The sequence below is a fragment of the Lepidothrix coronata genome, unplaced genomic scaffold (genome assembly GCF_001604755.1).
Source record: "Lepidothrix coronata isolate B3197 unplaced genomic scaffold, Lepidothrix_coronata-1.0 Scaffold7, whole genome shotgun sequence".
Classification (NCBI taxonomy): Eukaryota; Metazoa; Chordata; class Aves; order Passeriformes; family Pipridae; genus Lepidothrix; species Lepidothrix coronata.
In genome coordinates, this window is record NW_016690187.1 from 10925071 (window position 1) to 10943563 (window position 18493).

Sequence of the window (18493 nt, forward strand, 5' to 3'; positions counted from 1 at the left end):
CACAGGCCTCATTCAACAAAGAACTGGCTCCACAGTTCAGACTTGTTTTAAGCTTTTGGTGGCTGTAGATACATGTTTTTGCTCTACAGCATATAGGTTTTGTCCTATCTTTGCAATCCAAGGGACAGAAATTTGATGGGGTTTGATCCAGATGCCTCCTAAACACCTCCGGGGATGGTGACTCCACAACCTCCCTGGGCAACCTATTCCAGTCCCTGACCACCCTAACAGTGAAAATTTTCTAATATCTAATCTGAGTCTCTCCTGTCTCGGCTTAAGGCCATTTATTCTCCTCTCTCGGTTTAAGGCCATTTGCTCTGGTCCTCTCACTGCAGGTATGTAGAGGAGACCGGCCCCCACCCCACTACAACTTCCTCTCAGGTGGTTGTGGAGAGTGATGAGGTCCCCCTCGAACCTCCTTCAGGCTAAACAAGAAAGAAAGCTCTAGGAATCTTTTCTCTACTTGGGTTTAGATATCAACGAGTGTGAGATCTTTGGAACATGCACCCAGGACTGCAAGAATTCCAAAGGAAGCTATGAATGTTTCTGTGCAGATGGCTTCAGGTCTGTGGGTGATCAACAAGGGAAACAGTGCGCAGCTAATGGTATGTTAACTGATAGCAAGATTGATTGCTACCTGTAAAGAACAAGTGGAATATAGCAACTTAATGAGTATAATCCTCTCTTTTGTAGGAAGGGGATAATGAAAACCAATCCTTATTCTGTAAAATAGTAGCATCTGTGTGTTCCACCTATTGCATAATCAGGAAAAAAAGTGCTCATCTCTCCTTCCAATTGTAAACATTACAGATAATACCTTGATTTGGATACCTGCCTTCCTTTCTCCTGAAATTTTCTGCAAACAAAAACCTGTTATCCTGGTTGTCATCAGAAAGAAATTAATGTTGCCTATTCCTGAAGTTTAGGTTTTCTCAACAAAATAATGCACCAGAAAAAATTGCATTAAGCTGGTACAAATCAAAGGCAGTTTGATGACAGATTGCCATTCATTGTTCATGGACTGATGCACACAAATAGAAGGACTTTGGCCAATGTTTAACATCAGTCGTTGGCTTTTTATCATACCTCAGTGCAATGACTACAGTGTGTGGCAGTCTTTGAATAGGTAGAGTTGATTCAGAAAAAAATAGTAATAGAATAGTAATAATAAAAATAAAGAGGTGATAGGAAAAAAGTGACAGTGTTAGATAAAACAGAAACAATACTGTATTTAGAAAAGTATTTACACTTTAACAGCTTTAACAGATAAATGATAGAAATATGGTGTGCCTAGTGAAATAGTAAAATCTTCAGAACATAATGCCTGTGACCAAACCTGCATGCTACTGGAGATTTTGAAACTTAAAAATTGTTTGTATTATGAAAAATGCTATGAGAAAACAATGTCTCCAGCTTTCCTGTCTAGGGGCCTAATTCAGCAAATATTTACTGCTGAGCATGAGACTGGAAATGCAAAAGGACATTTGCACCTGAGTTTCTACCTGGCTGCCTCTTTATATGCCTGTGTCAGAAATTTAGTTCTTTGAAACCTTCCTTCATAGGATTTATTCAGGAAACATCTAGGCACACCAGGTTTTCAAGGCTAAGTGATGGAAGATAATATGGTTGTAGCTGGTTACATAATGAAATTTGTTGTGCCTGAAGTTCTACTTCTATGTATGCCTGGAATTCTGCCACGCTTTGCAGTACAAGCTCACAGCCCTCATAAGTGAGGGCCTGGTGGGACATTATTAGGCTAACTCCATATTAAGCTGTGGGCAGGAGAACATTCATCTGAATATGGAGACATTAAGATTTAAAGACTTTCAGGTAGAACAGCTCAAGACAGAACATGTCATAGGGTACTGACACTTTATTTGTACTTTCAAAATTGTTTCCTGTACTTTGAGGGAGGAAAGTGGAAGTGCATAGTGTGTAGTGGCAATCTATTTTTGAAATGTAAAGTGATGATATGCCAACAGTGTAATGTTTAAGAATTTTTAAGGAATAATCCCTTAATGATTATCTCTGCACAAGATCTATGGTGAAAAGAATAATACTATCCTCACTGTTAAGCATTTCAATAGCTTTTAATAAATTTTGCAAAACCAAGAAGTTTGGATAGCTCTGAAGCTTTAGAAGTGGCCTTGTGTTCTTCTTGTCCAGATAGGACTTGTGAAAATCCCAGTTTAGACTTGACTAGAAGTGACTTTCTTCTGCTTCTTCTAAAATGAGAAATACATGAAAATAAATTCACGATCATTTCCCAGGTAATCCTCCATTGTTACTGCTGCCAGATAATGTGCGGATTCGAAGGTACAATATCTCATCAGAACAGTACTCTGACTATATCGATAATCAGGAGCGCATCCAAGCTCTGGATTATGATTGGGACCCTGAAGGGATAGGCCTGAGTGAGTATGTTAATACTCAACCATGCAGTGGTTGGTTTAAAAAGATGCATTTCTGCAGTGTAGGTGTTTGATTTACACTGGAAGTCAAAATTAAATTAGATTAACTGGCCAGGTCTTGGTTGAATCTGCCCCTCGCCTCTACTCATTCTGCAGCATCAGTGTGGTTTCCTTTGATGATTTAATTTAGTTTAGATACATTTTGCTCTGGTTTTCCTTTCGTTTCAGTGTGAGTTTAGCTATGAAATTGTAGCTCTTTAGGATTATGCTGCAGCAGAGGATTATTATAAATTAACCCCTTCTTTTCTTTTACCTTTTCAAATCCCCAAACCTCGCTCAAGTCTTGCCAGAACTAATCCTTATACTAAGCAGGAATGGCTACTAGATCCCTGTATTAGCTTATATTTTTTGGCTCTTCCTCAGGTTCTCTTTCTTTGACATTTTCCCAGGGCCACTGTCCTGGGCCATACTTGCTCCTTAGGGTTATGAGACTCTAAATTACTCTCAAAATCATATGTAAAGGCTTCAGAACTAATATCCTTTACTGTTGAAAAATGTGATACATAATATTTCTTGGTAATCTAGATCAAGATGAGTTTAGATGTGGATCTTATATTTGATGGATGGCTTAAAGCTTTACACACTAACACAACATAATTTAAATGAAGGAACGACTCTGTTATTCATAAATAAATGGGTCTGGTAACTTCACATAAGAACCTCAGAAAGATTAGAATTTTCAACAAATATGGAATTAACTAGACATTTGTCATCTTTTTTGAAGGTATTGTGTACTTCAGCATTCTGGGACAGGGTTCTGAGTTTGGAGCCATCAAACGTGCTTATCTGCCCACATTTGACAGCAGTAGGAACAATCCTACAAAGGAAGTTGACTTAAATCTCAAATACATAGTTAGTCCTGATGGGTTGGCTGTTGACTGGGTTGGAAGGTAAGTGCACTGAAAAGCTAGAAAAATGCTGTACATTTAATGTGTCAAGGATTTGATTGGGCAGTGCAAAATCCACTTTTTTCTTCCTTATGAACTGTCTCCGAAGATGTCTAGTGTGAAGGTAGTGCAGTAAGCTGTCCTTGCCCAGGCAGCAGGTTAATAATGCATGCAGCTGACTGCATCACATATTTTCTGAGGAAACTTGCCTTACTCTACAACTGGCAGATCAGTTGTGCATCAGTAAAGTGCTAATACATCAGCCTTCATGTCAGATGGATTCTTCTTCAATGACTTAGGTAAGCTCCAGGGAACAAGCTTTTTCTGCTCTTGGAAGGGAAACCTCCCCAGTCCACAATGTAATTTATCTTTGCTCCTTTCTTACCAACCTTGTACTATATGAGCAACCCCAAAACAGAAACAGCTCTGAAGTTTGAATAGATGTGTTTTCTCAGAAAGTAGTTACATTTTTGTAATCATGTTCTTATACAGAGGTTTTTCTCCGTTTTATTGGCTGTGGATTTTTTTTAGGCTAAAGCATGGTAATTTTCTTAACTTAATCATAGAAATATGAGATCACTTCTTATATTTACTACCTCAGGAAAGAGCTGGGAGAAAGTTAAGCATGACTTTTGGGAGTTTGATGTTGATGGCATCATTTATTTGCAATGTGACTTTTAAAGGATGTGGTGGACAGACATAGCTGAAGTTCATTTGCTATAATGTTGAGAGCATCCTGATGCTTGTAGATAGACACTATGAAATGTAATCTGCATAGTCTATGATTCTGTTTGAAGCTGAATGGACAGACATGAGTCAAGCTTCTGAATGCTGTTGCCAGATTTTGGATGCCCCTGGTATAAATCATGATAGCGAAAAAGAAGTGAAAAATTCACTCTTTTCTTCCAGCAGTTTTAAAATGTGAGAAAGATATAATAAGGTCTGGGATAGCCTTCAGAGTATTTTGCTGTTTGCATCATCAGCTGGAGGCCACCTAGAAAACCAAATGTCTCTGAGGGCAAAAGGGAGTGTCTAAGTTTCTGTTCATAAATCTAAATGGTCATGAGAGCAAGGATAAAGGGTATCTATCACAAGGATCCCTGGTGAGGCTAGCACTGTCAGCACTTCAAACATAGTGTTACACTGATTTCAGATCATGTTGAAACTTATTTTAAAAACCACATTTAATTGTCTGCACATATTCTGAAGCCAGTTATCAAATAATTTATTCAGTCAGGAGGCACTGTGTGATTAGTGAGTGCATAATAATGTTTATTACCTCGGCTCAAAAATATAATAAAACCATGATGATAAAGATAAACAAAATTCAAGGAAGATTAGACTGAGTGCCCTGTTTATTAGGACTAAAAGCATTTGCATCTGATGTGGTGCCAATTTATTTATTAGTATCTTTGTCATAAGACAAAAATCTAGAGAGGAGCTGTGAACTAATAAGCTGGACACCTTCAGAGCTGCTGGTAATGAACCTCATCGTCCTGGAAAGCAGAATCTTTAAAGATGCTTATTAGCCACCTCTTCTGCTTAAAAGTAACAATAAAAGTTTTCAGTTTCCCTTCAGTGAAGATTATTTGACAGGTAACAGAAACAGCTGCAGAAACTTTGTCAGAGGGAAAAACTGGTGAGCCAATAGATCTCTTTTGCTAAACTCACCTATATTTAGGGCCTGTATATTCCAAACTGAACAAGTTCAGATGTAATCAGTGCAGTTTCATTATATGAATTTTGCTTGGGTTATATATATTGTTTCTTCTTAAATTTTTTTTTATTCCTCTTCCAAGTGTAAACTATTTACTTTTGGAATGTTTTGTGTCTTACATAATTCAGACATCTTTACTGGACTGATGCAGGGACAAATCGCATAGAGGTGGCAAAATTAGATGGACGGTACAGAAAATGGCTTATTTTTTCTCTGTTGGATCAACCAGCAGCTATTGCTGTCAATCCAAAACGTGGGTAAGTATTACAGGACTTAAAAGAATTGTTTTCAGTGCTATTCAAACCCAAAACCTTCTGCAATGGTAATTTTTCCAGGAAAGACTAAGGGAATATTCTCTGGAATTTTTCTTTAATAATGTTGCGAAGTTTGCATGGGAAAGTATTTTGGATTAGATTTCACGTGGATACTTGTGTTGGTGACAAGGCCAGGCAGTTCAAATAAGAATCTGTGTGTGCCCACCAAATTACTGCAAGCAATACAGACATAGGCTCCTTTGCAGGGGAAAGGAATGTAAATGCACTGGTACATTCAACAGCTGTGCTTGCTACAACTAGTATTATGTGATGGATTAGGAGATACTGTGATATGTGCTTCTCTCAGCTGGGGTAAAGCAGCATGGCTTCCTGAAGTTGCCTGGATGCTGCAGCTCTGTTGTGACTGATGGATGTTCTTTTGATATTTATCTTCTCTACTTAAAACAAGCTTGTTCAGTGAACTCTCTGTGACCTTCCCAAAAACATCTGCAAAATATAGGGTGCTGAACAGCTTTTTGTTCCACAACTGATCTTTTCCATGAGACTCCAAAGGATATTCATGGCAACCAAATTCTGAACTATATTAAATTCTGGTTCTGTTCTTTCAGGCTCATGTATTGGACTGATTGGGGAAGGCAGCCGAAGATTGAATGTGCTTGGATGGATGGACAACAAAGACAAACCCTGATCTCTGAAGACCTTGGCTGGCCAACAGGTCTTTCTATTGATTATTTGAACAATGATAGGATCTACTGGAGTGATTCTAAAGAAAATATTATTGAATCTATGAGACCTGATGGGACAGACAGAACCATTGTATTACATGGAGGTAAGAACTTACTATGCAATTAATGTAATAGTAACCAAGATGTGTGCTAACAAGCACTTGGGCTTCACAAGTGGGGCTAGATTTGGGAGCTTTTTGAAGAGTAAGTCTTGGTAGTGTTTTCTTCTTTGTAGAGGGATAAATGGCACACCAGGTTCAGAGCTCATGATTCCTGGTAACTAGACTCCCTGAGGGTAATTTACATGACCCTAATAGAAGACAATGTGGAAAATCGGCTTCTTGCTTTTCTAAAGTATATAATTCAGTAGTCTGCAGGAACAGTGACGTGAAGAGGTCAGGCACATAAGGTTGTAAATATATAGCTACAAATGTCTTAAAATGAAATGATGAGATAATATATTTAAGCTGAAGAACAGCAGTTTTGTCACTCCTGCTGGAGATTTGCTTGCTGACAGTCTATTTTTTGGTTCCTTTGAGAAGTAGGCAGTCCATACAGCCTTGATGTCTTTGAAGGCCATTTATATTGGATAGCTAAAGAACGAGGAGAAGTCTGGAAGAAAGATAAATTTGGAAATGGAGAAAAAGTGAAAGTGCTGACCGTGAATCCCTGGCTTACTCAAGTGCGCATCTATCACCAGCACAGATACAACCAGTCAGGTGGGTAATCAGGATCCCAGTGAGCCTTTCTTTGCTATGAGATCAAAGTTGGTATTGATGTATTCAAAGAGCTTATTAATCTTCTGATAATGTGTCTATCAGTATGTGATAATACTAGTTTCTGAAAACCTAAAAGTTAAATAGAGGCTGGCAAGTATTTTCTGCACATGCAAAATTAAATCAACAGTGGAACACCACACATTGCTCTTTCAAGTCCCTTAGTTCTAAGTTATGACCTTGTCCTTTCTCTTTTTCCTCTCCATCTTGGAGTTGTCATAGAGATGGCAGTTACAATATACATTTATCCTGACAAAGTGCTGGCTGTTTAATACTGCCTCCAAGGGGGATATTTCAGCTTTGACATGGGTTGTGGGCAGAATGGAAGCTTCAGGTAAAGTTTATCAGGACACCCTCCCGTTGAGTCACAAGGCTCAGAAAGGACCCCCTTTCTTTCTAAACTCCTTCTCAGAAAGGAGTCTAGGTGTGGCTGCTCCAATCCTTATCCTGGACTTGTCAATGGTTTATGTGTAAAGGATTATATAGGCATAATTGAGCCTTTATATGACTTCATCCTTCAGGATTTAGGATGGCAAACCAAATATGAATAAAATATTTATTTAAATTGATGATAATAGTTATAATGATTATAATAAAATAGTTTAATCAGAATTATTTACTATACAGTATAGGTAGTCATAACTATAACTACTAGTATAGAACACTATTTATTAAAATAATAATTTCAAAGCTAGATTAATAATTATAAAGTAGAGCTTGATGTTGCTTATCCATACCAATGACCATGGATAAAAGTCTTTTCACTCAGCCTTGAGTAGTAACTTGGAAGGACCTCTCCACTCAAAGGAGGAATCTCCACACACACTCCTGGAAGGAGTACATTGGAAGACCCTGCTGTTAAAAAGTGGAACTGTGTCTTTATAGTACAAAGTGATTGACTGTCAGTCATATATTTCTAGACTAGCTATACCAACTCAGCAGCCTTTAGATAAGTTATCTGTACTGTAACTTTTCGGTTCCTTTATCAGTAACTTTGCCATATCCACACCGTTGTTTTTCATAGCCTCAGAAGGTTTAATTTTGGGATTTGTTGAGTCAGGTTGGTTTTAGCATTCGTCAGCACCAAAAGCAGTGTAAACCCTCTTCTCCATCGATCACTGATAACTTTTGCAAAGTAAAGTGTGAACTGTTTTACCCCTACTTAGGCAGGGTGTCCTGCTATAGCATGTCCACAATAATCACAGAGGAGAATGTCCAGAGGAGCATCCCGCATACCCCTCATTAAAGGCATTCTAGCTTTCACAAGCAGAAAGCTCTTTGTTGCTTGGGGATATTCAGTGTCTTCTTGGTGCTACACTGGCTCCCAACAGTCATTGTCTCTCCCTTAAGAATGTAAGAAAAAGCAGAGAGAAGGTTTTGGTACAAATGTGATATTTGGACATCAGTTCTTTTAAAAACTGTATCCGGACTTGTTTAGATTTTTGGTGTGTGTTGTTGACACTACTGAAAATGGAATTACCCTGCCTCACGTCTGGATTATGCTGCATTGCTCTTCAAATGTCTTTATCACTTTTCCAGTGCCTAATCCTTGTAAAGATGTCTGCAGCCATCTCTGCTTGCTGAGACCAGGAGGGTACACCTGCTCGTGTCCTCAAGGAACTCGGTTCATAGAAGGCAGCAGCACAGAGTGTGATGCAGGTAGAATAATTTCTCAAACTGGATATGAAAGCAAAAGAAGCTTTTCTTTAGGAATGCACATGCATTACTGAATTAGAAATATGGAAGGATGATCTAATAGATACTGGTAAGTCAGGACATCTGGCTTTTATTCTCAGTCATCACTGATTTGTGGTCATCTTGTGCATTTCCTTTAATCTCTTTGCATGTCATTTGTAAAATGGATATAGGTATATTACTCCAGCCACACCAGACCCAGCTACAAAATTGGTCATGGTTTTTGATTTTTGTTTTGAAATTCCAAAATATTTTCTTTTTTTTTTCTTTTTTTAAATATGCTTATTTCAGAACTAAGAATTTCTTACAACTTATTCTTAACAATTTTATTTACTATTTGGTAAAAGGTATTGTTTAATCAGTATAATAGAATATAATAGAAACTTAAAGCTTACAAAACTCAGAGTTTGGACAGAGATAACTTCTAGATAATTAGCATACTCTGGAAAGCCTTTTAAGAACTAGAATTTTGTGCTTGGTTATTGCATTGCAGCAAAGCTCTCACAGTGCTTCTAGGAGCACCAATCAAATGGAACTTCTCAGCCTTTACTGAGAAGAAAGAGCATAACACTGCAGGATTTCTATTTCTCTCTGGCTGAGAGTCTGCATTCTTAGCTTACAGTGATGTGGGTGGTAGCCAGATGTCCTTGTACTTGTCTTTGCAACATCCTTAATATATTACGATTTATAACATTATGTCTGGCATCTTTCCTATGGTTAATATTCTCTGAATTATATTCTTTTTGCACTCAAAGAGAAAATGTCATAACTTTTTACACTACCTTACCTCTAAATTACATTTTCTTAATAATTGTTAATGCTTTTTCCTATTGCCACATGGTGTGAGCTGCAGAAAGAGGAGCTAATTATATGTAATAATGAATGGAAGTATGCAATATGTGTTTAAATTAGGGATCTATAACACTGTTGATTGCATTTGCTAATTGCTGTTTATTGCTCTGAGGACACTGATATTCTTTGCTGAAACTGATTTACATAAAGCATGTAGGAATTAAGAAAACTGTGCCTGTGTACTGACCAAACATAGCTTTTCTATATACATTTGGTTTATTTGGCCCTTTCTTCATATTGCAGCTGCTGAGAAACAGCCTGTAAAACCTCTGCATTTGCCTTTTTTGTACTCCATTTACTTTAAGAGAGTTTCACCTCTAAGGAACATTGTAGCAACAGACTTCCTCTACCTCTGGCTGATAAAAATTTTGGTACAAAAGTGTTATGATCTAACTTATCCATGTAAGATAGATTGCCAAAGTCCATCCTTAATTTATAGCCTATATTGATGGCTAAGATCCAGAGCTTTTCCTGTATTAACTGCACTTTTCTGAGAGCATATCCTGAGCCCTTACTGAAGGCTAATACTGTTTTTTTTTTTTACTTGATTCATCATTAGAATAATGCTCCTCCTGTATGTGCATTTCCATTCCATGCTTTCCTTTATAAGTAAATGCATTCCCGTGTGGCCTTCTCTGTGCAACATCCGGCAGGCTGGATGGACAAAACAGATAAAGCATTGCTGCTTTCTGAATGGAGAAGTTTGAAGGGTGGTGGTGGGCTGTATTGTAGGAGCAAAATAAAGGGAGCAGACGTACAGCTCTTGAGTTGACTATGCCTACTTTCTGCTGAGTAAGTTGTTATTTTCTGAGAACAGGTTTTACTTCAATTTAAATAAGCTGTTTTGGCGGAAAAAATAGAGATAAGAGCAACAAACACATGTGCTATTGAAAACAAAAGTTCTGAAAAGTAGCCAGTGAGTTTGCATATGCAAGTTCTGTAGAGAAAAATAAAATGATCTATTGGTAGTACTTATTTTGTTGAGGATGTCTTGCCAATGCATGTGTGGCTTTTGGCTTTTGCAGCTATTGAATCCCCTCCCACAATGCCACCAGCTTGCAGGTGCATGAATGGAGGAACTTGCTATATAGATGAAAGCAGTCTCCCAAAATGCAAGTAAGTCCGTATGTTGTTAGGGTAGTCCTGGGTCAGATTGTGCTGATTTAATGTCACAAAACACTTACCTCTTTGAAATGTGTTGGACACACTTCAGAACATGTCATACATCTGCCGGAGCATGTTTGTAACAACCACAGAAAAACACACATACATAAAAATATCAACAAATAAGTAATGTAAATGCATCAGTTTGTGGAAAAAAGTCCCCAAGACACCAAATCCAAAAACCCAAAGGAAGGCAAACCACTGCAGATTCTAATAAAATGCTATACCAAAAAACTGTAACAATTCATAAGTACTGCTCAGTAAATGTAGCTTGGAACAGCCAGCAGGTGCCACCAATGCTCCACTGAAACCAAATCTTTTGACTTCAGTGCCTGGTTTTCTGACTCAGCACTTTTTATGTCCACTTTTAATTCTGTGAATATAGCAGACATACTGTATTTGCAGTCAGTGAAATATATAATTACTGAACATGGAGTTAAAATCTATGGCACGTAGAATATAATAATAAAGCTGATATCCTAAACTTCATAAAAGCTATTCAGTCAGTTGTCCTCCTTACGTTTGCAGATGTTCTTATGGATACACTGGGAATTACTGTGAAATAGGATTGTCAAAAGGAGTCCCTCCTGGAACAAGTAAGATTCAAGTATATATTACCCTTGATATTTGAGCTAAAGAATGTATAATATCTCACCATGATACCTGTTCGGGGTCAAGCTTCTAATTCTCTGGGCCCTTTTTTGCACTGAACTATGCTTGCTTGAATGTTTGCTTACTCTTCTGTCTTTGATAGCAGCAGTAGCAGTGTTGCTGACAGTCATACTGATCATAATAATTGGAGTATTAGCGGTTGGAGGCTTTTTTAACTACAGACGAACAGGCTCCCTTTTACCAGCGCTTCCCAAACTACCAAGGTATGTTTTGAAGGCTTTCAGAGCTGGAATGTGTATGAACTGAAAATGTATGTTTGTTTCTAAATATTTCTGAAAAATCCGGTTTGTTTGCTGTGTGCCCATTCTGGTGGAATATAGGAAGTGCAGTGTTGCAGCAGTTCCAGTAGATTTTTGATTCAAGCAATATCATAGCTGATCATTATTGTGTAAAAAGGGACTGTTGTAAAACACTTCTACATTCTAAATTTGCTTTTAAATAATGATCAATATAGAAGACTGTTTACCAGATCTGGAACTAGATATTCAGTTGAAAAAGATACAGAAGACCATAGTTGCATGTTTTGCTTTTTAAAAAAACTTCGTCAGAAGAAGATTCTGGCAAAGAGATCTTTTAACATAGAACACCTGAGCTCATCTGCAACACTGTATTCGTCTGTTTAAAAGTACGGTGCATGTGTAGTGAACTTCCAGCTGTTTCCAATGCCTGAGACAATATCTACTCTGCTGACAGTCACACTGTCCAGTGAAAACCAGCTTTGTGAAATATTTGATGTTTTAAATCAAAGGAAGATGAAGAAAATATATTTTAAATTATTTGATTTTTTAAAAACCTGTTGAACTAATAAAGGAATCCAAATTCTGGTGCCCTTGCTAGCTTGCTTATAGCCAGCAAAAATTACTTAGAAGAACAAGTAGAAAAATCTGTATTATAAGCCTTCTTTCTGTGTAACCTCTTCTTTCTTTATTTTGTTTTGGTTTGTTTGGGGGTTTTTTGTAGTTTAAGCAGTCTTGTAAAATCTAATGAAAATGGCAATGGGGTAACTTTCCGATCTGGAGCAGATGTGAGCATGGACATAGGATTCTCTGGCTTTGGGGGAGATTCTGCTATAGACAGAGCAATGCAAATGGTAAGGTTTAGTTCTCAAATAATTTCTTTAATTTGTGTCCTTTTAGTGTCATTATTGGCTGATAGAGGGGAACCTTTTATGTAAAAATGACAGTGAAATGATACATGTATTCTAGAAAAAGATGTGAACAATGATCGATAGTTTCCTGAAATAGATTTGAAGGCAAGGACAAATGAAAGATGTTCTTCAAAATAATGTGACTTTTCCCAAGATTTATATGGTAGAAATTAAGTCAATTACCCCCTCTTCTCTTTCAGCATATTCATGGAATATGCAGGGAATGAATAGAGAAATGACAGCATTGTGACAGAGAATTTTTTGAGGGCCTTTGTCTTCCACAGAACATGTTAAAATGTCTGGTTTTCAAATACAGATGGTATGTTAGAAAATTCAGAGGTAAAACTCAAGCCTAACCACAGGATACACTAGTTTGTGCAGCAAGTTCGAAATTCAGCAGTTTTTTAATTTATGAAGTTTAAACAAATCATGTTTAATAGTTATGGGGACATCATAAAGTGTAACTCTACTTCATACATGTTTTGTTAAGGACATCTGAGAAATAGCAGATCCTTGTGTTTTATATACTGTATAGTTTTTCACTGGAAAATGTATTCCCACATTTACCATAAGAAGAACATTGTACTAAAGATTTTTACTTGTAGGAAACAGATCAGAGGTATGTTTGAATAGTAAGCACTTGCTGTAAAGTATGCTCTGGAAACTCCATAAACTTTTAAATTACAAACCTAACTAACGGTAAATTAATATGAAATGAGACAACTAGAGAAGATAAGCTCATAATATGACCTTTGTCTAGATGAAGAAACACAGTCTTTGTTAAAACTAGGCAGCTTGTGTAAGGAAACAACCATATGAATGTTTTGGTAAATACTGGGGAAATAGCTTTAGGCTTGTATATTACCTCAGATCTTTTTCATGCTTGGAAAACTTTACTGTACTTTGCATTTTCTGGCCTAACATTGATGTACTGAAGTTCAACCAATGCAGTTTATACATTGCCAATAACAGGTCTGGATACAGACTATTTCTACTTAAGTGGCATTAATTCTCCCTATGTATTCAGAGTAAACAAAAAATTGTGTAGTTCACTGAGAGAATTCAAAGGGTCTGGTGTACTGAAGTGAATGAAGAAGAGTGAGATGTGCCTCCTAAAATTTTAACGTCATATATGCATGAGTAGATGTATGAGGGATGTTTTTCAGTGTGGCTGTTTTAGCAGAGCTAGGCCAATTTGAGGGAGCTGACAAGAGTTTACTGTGTGGTAAAAACGTATACTCTGATAGCATAAAGCGTGAATTCTTGTGGCATGGAGCAGGGGTTTGTAAAAATGAGGCAGGTTTAAGAAACTGCCTGATGGAACTATTCCTGTCTTATTCCTTGCTAGTTCTTTGATGGGGCTGTAACAAGAAGGAGGACAAGTGAGTCTGGGTGGGGTTTTGTTTTCATTACCCTTCTACCTGTTGATTCATAGCTGGCTAGCCCTGAATGGCACTAATTAAGAGGATGTGCTTACTGCTTTGTCTCAAAAACTATAGCAATCTTCTTGCTGGGACAAAATGCATGAATTTCATTCTAATAAGCTACTGCTTATTAGTTTGTATGTCATTTTGAAGTCTCTAAATTAAAATATTTATTTTGTGATTGTGCCTCCTTTGATATCTCTTCTCTGTTGAAGGTGTGATTTGTGAGTCATCTTTCCTTATCATAAAATACTTTGAGTCAAGTATTGAAATGTGGGGGTTTTTTTTGTCCAGCTAGGAAATGGGGTGATATTGGAACAACCAGTGGTCCAGGGTACTAAGTCAGGGAGTAAAATAATGGATGGTAAACTGATGTTATGATTTTAACAGACGCTAGGTTTTGTCTAAGCCTATATGAAAGTAAACATGTGTTGTTCCCCAAGATGAAAAATTTGACTATAAATGAATTCCTAGGAGGATGGAAGTGTTTATTGCACTGCAGTAGTTGTTGTTTTTCTTTTCTTTCATAGAATGAAAACTTTGCAGTGGAGTCAGGGAAACAGCCGATCACATTTGAAAATCCAATGTATACAACCAGAGATGGCGGAGCCAGCACAGCTGGTGCAGTTACAGTTGTTCGGCCAACACTTGTAAGAGAAACTTAGGCTTGACTTTCACCTTTCATTTTCCTTTATGACCTTCTTTTCTTCTTTGAAGAATGTTGATTCTCCTTCTTCTCCTACAGGTAGCAGCAGCTGGCAGTGAGGAAAATGAAAATTTTGAAAATCCTGTGTATGCCTCTGTGATATCTACTACTCCGAAGGAAACCCCTCAGAGTACAGATGCACCTCAGGTAAGAAATAGAGATACTCTAAGGCTGCCTTTTTTGTTTTCTGCTCCAGATCAGCAAAACTGAATTGTTAGGGAAGCTGCAGTACAGTTTCAGTTCTCTTTAAATAATGCCATGGGCTTGGCACATCATCTGCATCAAGTCCAGCTAACTGTACCATATTTACAAGATTTACAACAGCTGGTCAGGAACAGTTCGATAAGAGAGAAGCATCACAAGCACAGGGTTGCCTAAAGCACACAATAAGGGTCTATTTAGATTAAACCCCCTCTTCTTTCTGACCTACGTAGCTATTTTAAAGTGAACAGATTGGAATAGAGAGGGTTTTTTCACTGTTTGTTGTACTACATTTTGAGGGCAGGTACTTGTAATTTTATCCATATTTAAAAGAGCTAGCAAGGACATTTAAGACACTTGTTCTATGTGTTCTTGCGGGACATTTTAGCAATCAAGATCTAAGTATTGCCTCATCTAGATTATTACTGATACATGGAAGATACATTTTTGTATCTTAAAATCCATCTGAATGAGCTGGTGGTGGCTTGTTTAGAGGACTGTTTTCATACATTGTGCCCTAAAGGCACCTCTGATGAGCTTTGAAATGACAACTCTGTCAACCTGTTGTAGTTTCACGTCCCTCTTGTGTTGTTTTCAAGACAGTTTTTCTTCTTTGATATACATGTCTGGAATGATAGACTTCCATGACTTAATTTAGTCATTTTTATTGCCTAGTCTTGTGTGAATGCTGCTTTAGGTAAGATAAAAATAACTGGTTATCTAGCAGAAAAGAAAGTTGGGTCCTATGCTTAGAATTACAACATGGTAATGTAAGAACATCCAGCTGAAATCACTGCTTTAGCAGTCAGTGCAAATGAAATCCAGCAGCTATAATGGCAGTTTCCAGAGAAATTATCAGAAAAAATGTGTAAAGTTCTAATAATTTTTATGTTTCAGGAATCAAAGTGGCATTTCTTCAAGAGAAAAATGAAACAAAACACTAATTTTGAAAACCCAATATATGCAGAGGTATTGTTTAATATTGAATAATTCTATTTTCCAGATAACATATTGCTAGACTTTGTTCTTGCTCTCATAGAATAAAGATTATGGGTAGATTCTGCTGCTATGTGAAACAGCACAGAACTTCCAGTCCAGGTTAAGGTAGGACTAAAGTAATTGTGAGAAAAGTTACTAAGCCTCCTGCAAAATGAGATGTTGAGCAGGCTCAGCTAGGCAGCACAGCTGCATTCCCCACTTCCCTGCATTCCCAGCCCGAACACTGTGGTCCGCTCCTGCTCTGGGATCTCAGGGACTGGTTTCAGCTTGCTGGTGCATTCTGGCACAGACCCAGGACCCAGCACAACTGGGAGGCTGTTCTTCTGCACCAGGAGTGAAGTGTCTATTTCTGTCCTCTCAGTCCTGGCTTCAGCACTGCACGAAAATTCAATAGCTCTGTGCACTGCAGCCCTGTTTCTACAACAGCCTTATTTTCTTACCCATATGGTTGGGTGAGACAGTTCTTTTCAGATAGTGTGCCAACAGGTGGTATGTGTGCTGAAGGAATTCCCCCCGGGCTTGGGCGTGAAGCTTTGGAGTTCTACTGACTTGAACCAGTAATTCCAGCCCTTTTCATTTTACAGCTTAAAATTTCCAAATAGCCTGAGTGACTTAAGAACCTCCTTCCCAAAGTCACGTGACTTAAAACTGTCTGCCTTTTGTGAAGAATTTAGGTTTCTAATACTTGAACAATGTGAGATAGTTCAGAAAGCTGGAGATTCATTTCCCCAATGAATGTAGCACTTACAAACAGTATCTACACTCATGCATGTGCATAAAGACATATCAAACTACTCCTGACTCTAAGCATTAAAGTAGAAGTTCCAGAGTAACTTGTAATACTGTATTTACTTAGCTGTACTACCTGAGGTGAATTTAGCGTTTGATTTTGTTACAGGTGGTGATTTGAAGAAATAACTTACACTGACAGTGTAATGTCAGTGACAGTGACATTTGTCTTTAGGAATATTTATTTAACTTTTCTGAAAATTTAGGTTGGATGTATGGTGCATTAGAATATAAACTTGGATTTTATGATTATTGTTTCAGATGGAAAAGGAACAGCAACGGGACACAGAAAATGTCCCTACCCCTTCTCCTTCACTGCCTCCCAAGATTATTCTGAAGAGAGACCAACCATTAGCTTACACAGCAACAGAGGATACATTTAAAGACACCGCTAATCTTGTTAAAGAGGACTCTGTGGTATAACTAGGTAACTGATTTAGGGAAAATTAGACACATCCATTTGCACATATATTTTTTATAAACAGAAGAGTAAGGTTCACATTCAAATGCTTTATAAAAATATACACATCTCTTAGCCACTGGCTGGAGATGTACATTGAAACTATGCCTTGTTTTTTGACAAATGCCAATTTCTATTTTTGTGAACAATTATCATGATGTACTATATGTATATCTTTGCACTGAAGCTGTCTGAAAGTAATGTTATAAATATATTGTACATTTGTAAATTTTTCTAAGATTATGTTGTTCAGTGATGTTGCTAGTAGAAATTTGTATGGAATTGGTCATATATTTAGGGATAAATTAATTATATAAGTGCTTAAAACTAAAAAAAAGAACCAAACAAGGCAAATATAGGAACATTACTGATATACAGGGTATTTAGAGTATACCTTTTGTAACAGCACCTTTTAAAACTTCTCCTGGTGCTCTGGGCATCTTTACCACCCTTTTATATACTACTGTATGTAAAAAAGGATGTCTCTGTTTATCTTGTGTCAAACAAAAGATGAAAGAGTCAATACAGCATCATTATGCTGAATAGTTACCTGTGGAAAATGTTGTTCTTACAATATTTTAACTGCCTGAGATAATTTCCTCTCGATCTATAAGACACATACTTTTCTTCTAGGTTCCAATTAACACCATTCCATTAATAGTCTTCCTAAAAAGATTGGATGTATTTAGATTTTAGTGCCATGACTACTTAATGAGATTTTTCTCTTGCTCATCAATGGAATAGCTCTGTTCTTGGCTGGAGTCTGTGGAAGTAATTTGTGCTACTAAATGAAGTAGCTAGATTTCTGTAATGGCTTATTTCCAAACAGCAAAATATGAAAGATACTGGTTCATTTAAGAAATTATTCAGGTTTTTTTTTTTAATGTGAAAATTTAATTTTATTGACTATTTATTTCCTAAGGTGGACATGAATAGAAAGGGAAACAATTTCTACTAGTGCAGTCTTTGTAGTTATCTGGTTGTTTCTATAACCTTTCATCAGAACATACTGTTGATCTTAGTAGCTCTTCTGTTAATTAGCCAGGATAGTTCCCACAACATGAACCATTTGAGGAAACCTAATTACAGGAACATATTCTTCAGTACTCCTGGCTAGCTACTCATATAAAAGATTCCTAAAGTTATAATAATTGAGACTTCTGCTATTTGATTGTTTTATATCTAAATTCTCAAAATATATACTATTTCTAATTAGAATGCTTGTAATTACTTTGTAACATACTTTGATTAGAAAAGACAACTGTAAAATGATGCTGCTGAATAAATCTAATAAATTTATTATTTTATCACATTCTTATTCCATAATTCGTTCCAGGCTCTATGTACTTTTTTCAGTTGAGGAGACTTCAGTGCACTCTGAGATGGAAACACCAGTGCTTTAGATCAAGTCAAATAGGAATAGGGCTTCATGCTTCACACAACTGTGTAAAGTTCGTGATAGAAGATGTCTTGGTACTGACATCTCTGTAAGTGTGAAAACTGCCCCATTACACTCATTCAATAAACTGGCCC

The 18493-nt window shown here is 37.2% G+C and overlaps 1 protein-coding gene across 2 annotated transcripts in view; it reads left to right on the plus strand.

Annotated features, from left to right (window-relative positions):
• LRP2 (LDL receptor related protein 2) overlaps positions 1-18272 on the plus strand; it is a 116703-nt gene extending 98431 nt beyond the window's left edge. Inside the window, exons 65-79 of one of the 2 annotated variants that reach the window (XM_017837597.1) lie at positions 474-605; positions 2271-2414; positions 3196-3361; positions 5204-5332; positions 5959-6179; positions 6618-6794; positions 8391-8510; positions 10424-10514; positions 11091-11158; positions 11317-11437; positions 12195-12324; positions 14336-14455; positions 14551-14658; positions 15610-15681; positions 16762-18272. In XM_017837597.1, the coding sequence (XP_017693086.1) occupies positions 474-605; positions 2271-2414; positions 3196-3361; positions 5204-5332; positions 5959-6179; positions 6618-6794; positions 8391-8510; positions 10424-10514; positions 11091-11158; positions 11317-11437; positions 12195-12324; positions 14336-14455; positions 14551-14658; positions 15610-15681; positions 16762-16923 (1961 nt within the window). In that variant the 3' untranslated portion in view covers positions 16924-18272. The remainder of the gene's footprint in view (positions 1-473; positions 606-2270; positions 2415-3195; positions 3362-5203; positions 5333-5958; positions 6180-6617; positions 6795-8390; positions 8511-10423; positions 10515-11090; positions 11159-11316; positions 11438-12194; positions 12325-14335; positions 14456-14550; positions 14659-15609; positions 15682-16761) is intronic. The other variant, XM_017837606.1, reaches the window with a different exon arrangement.
• Positions 18273-18493: the final 221 nt, after the last annotated feature.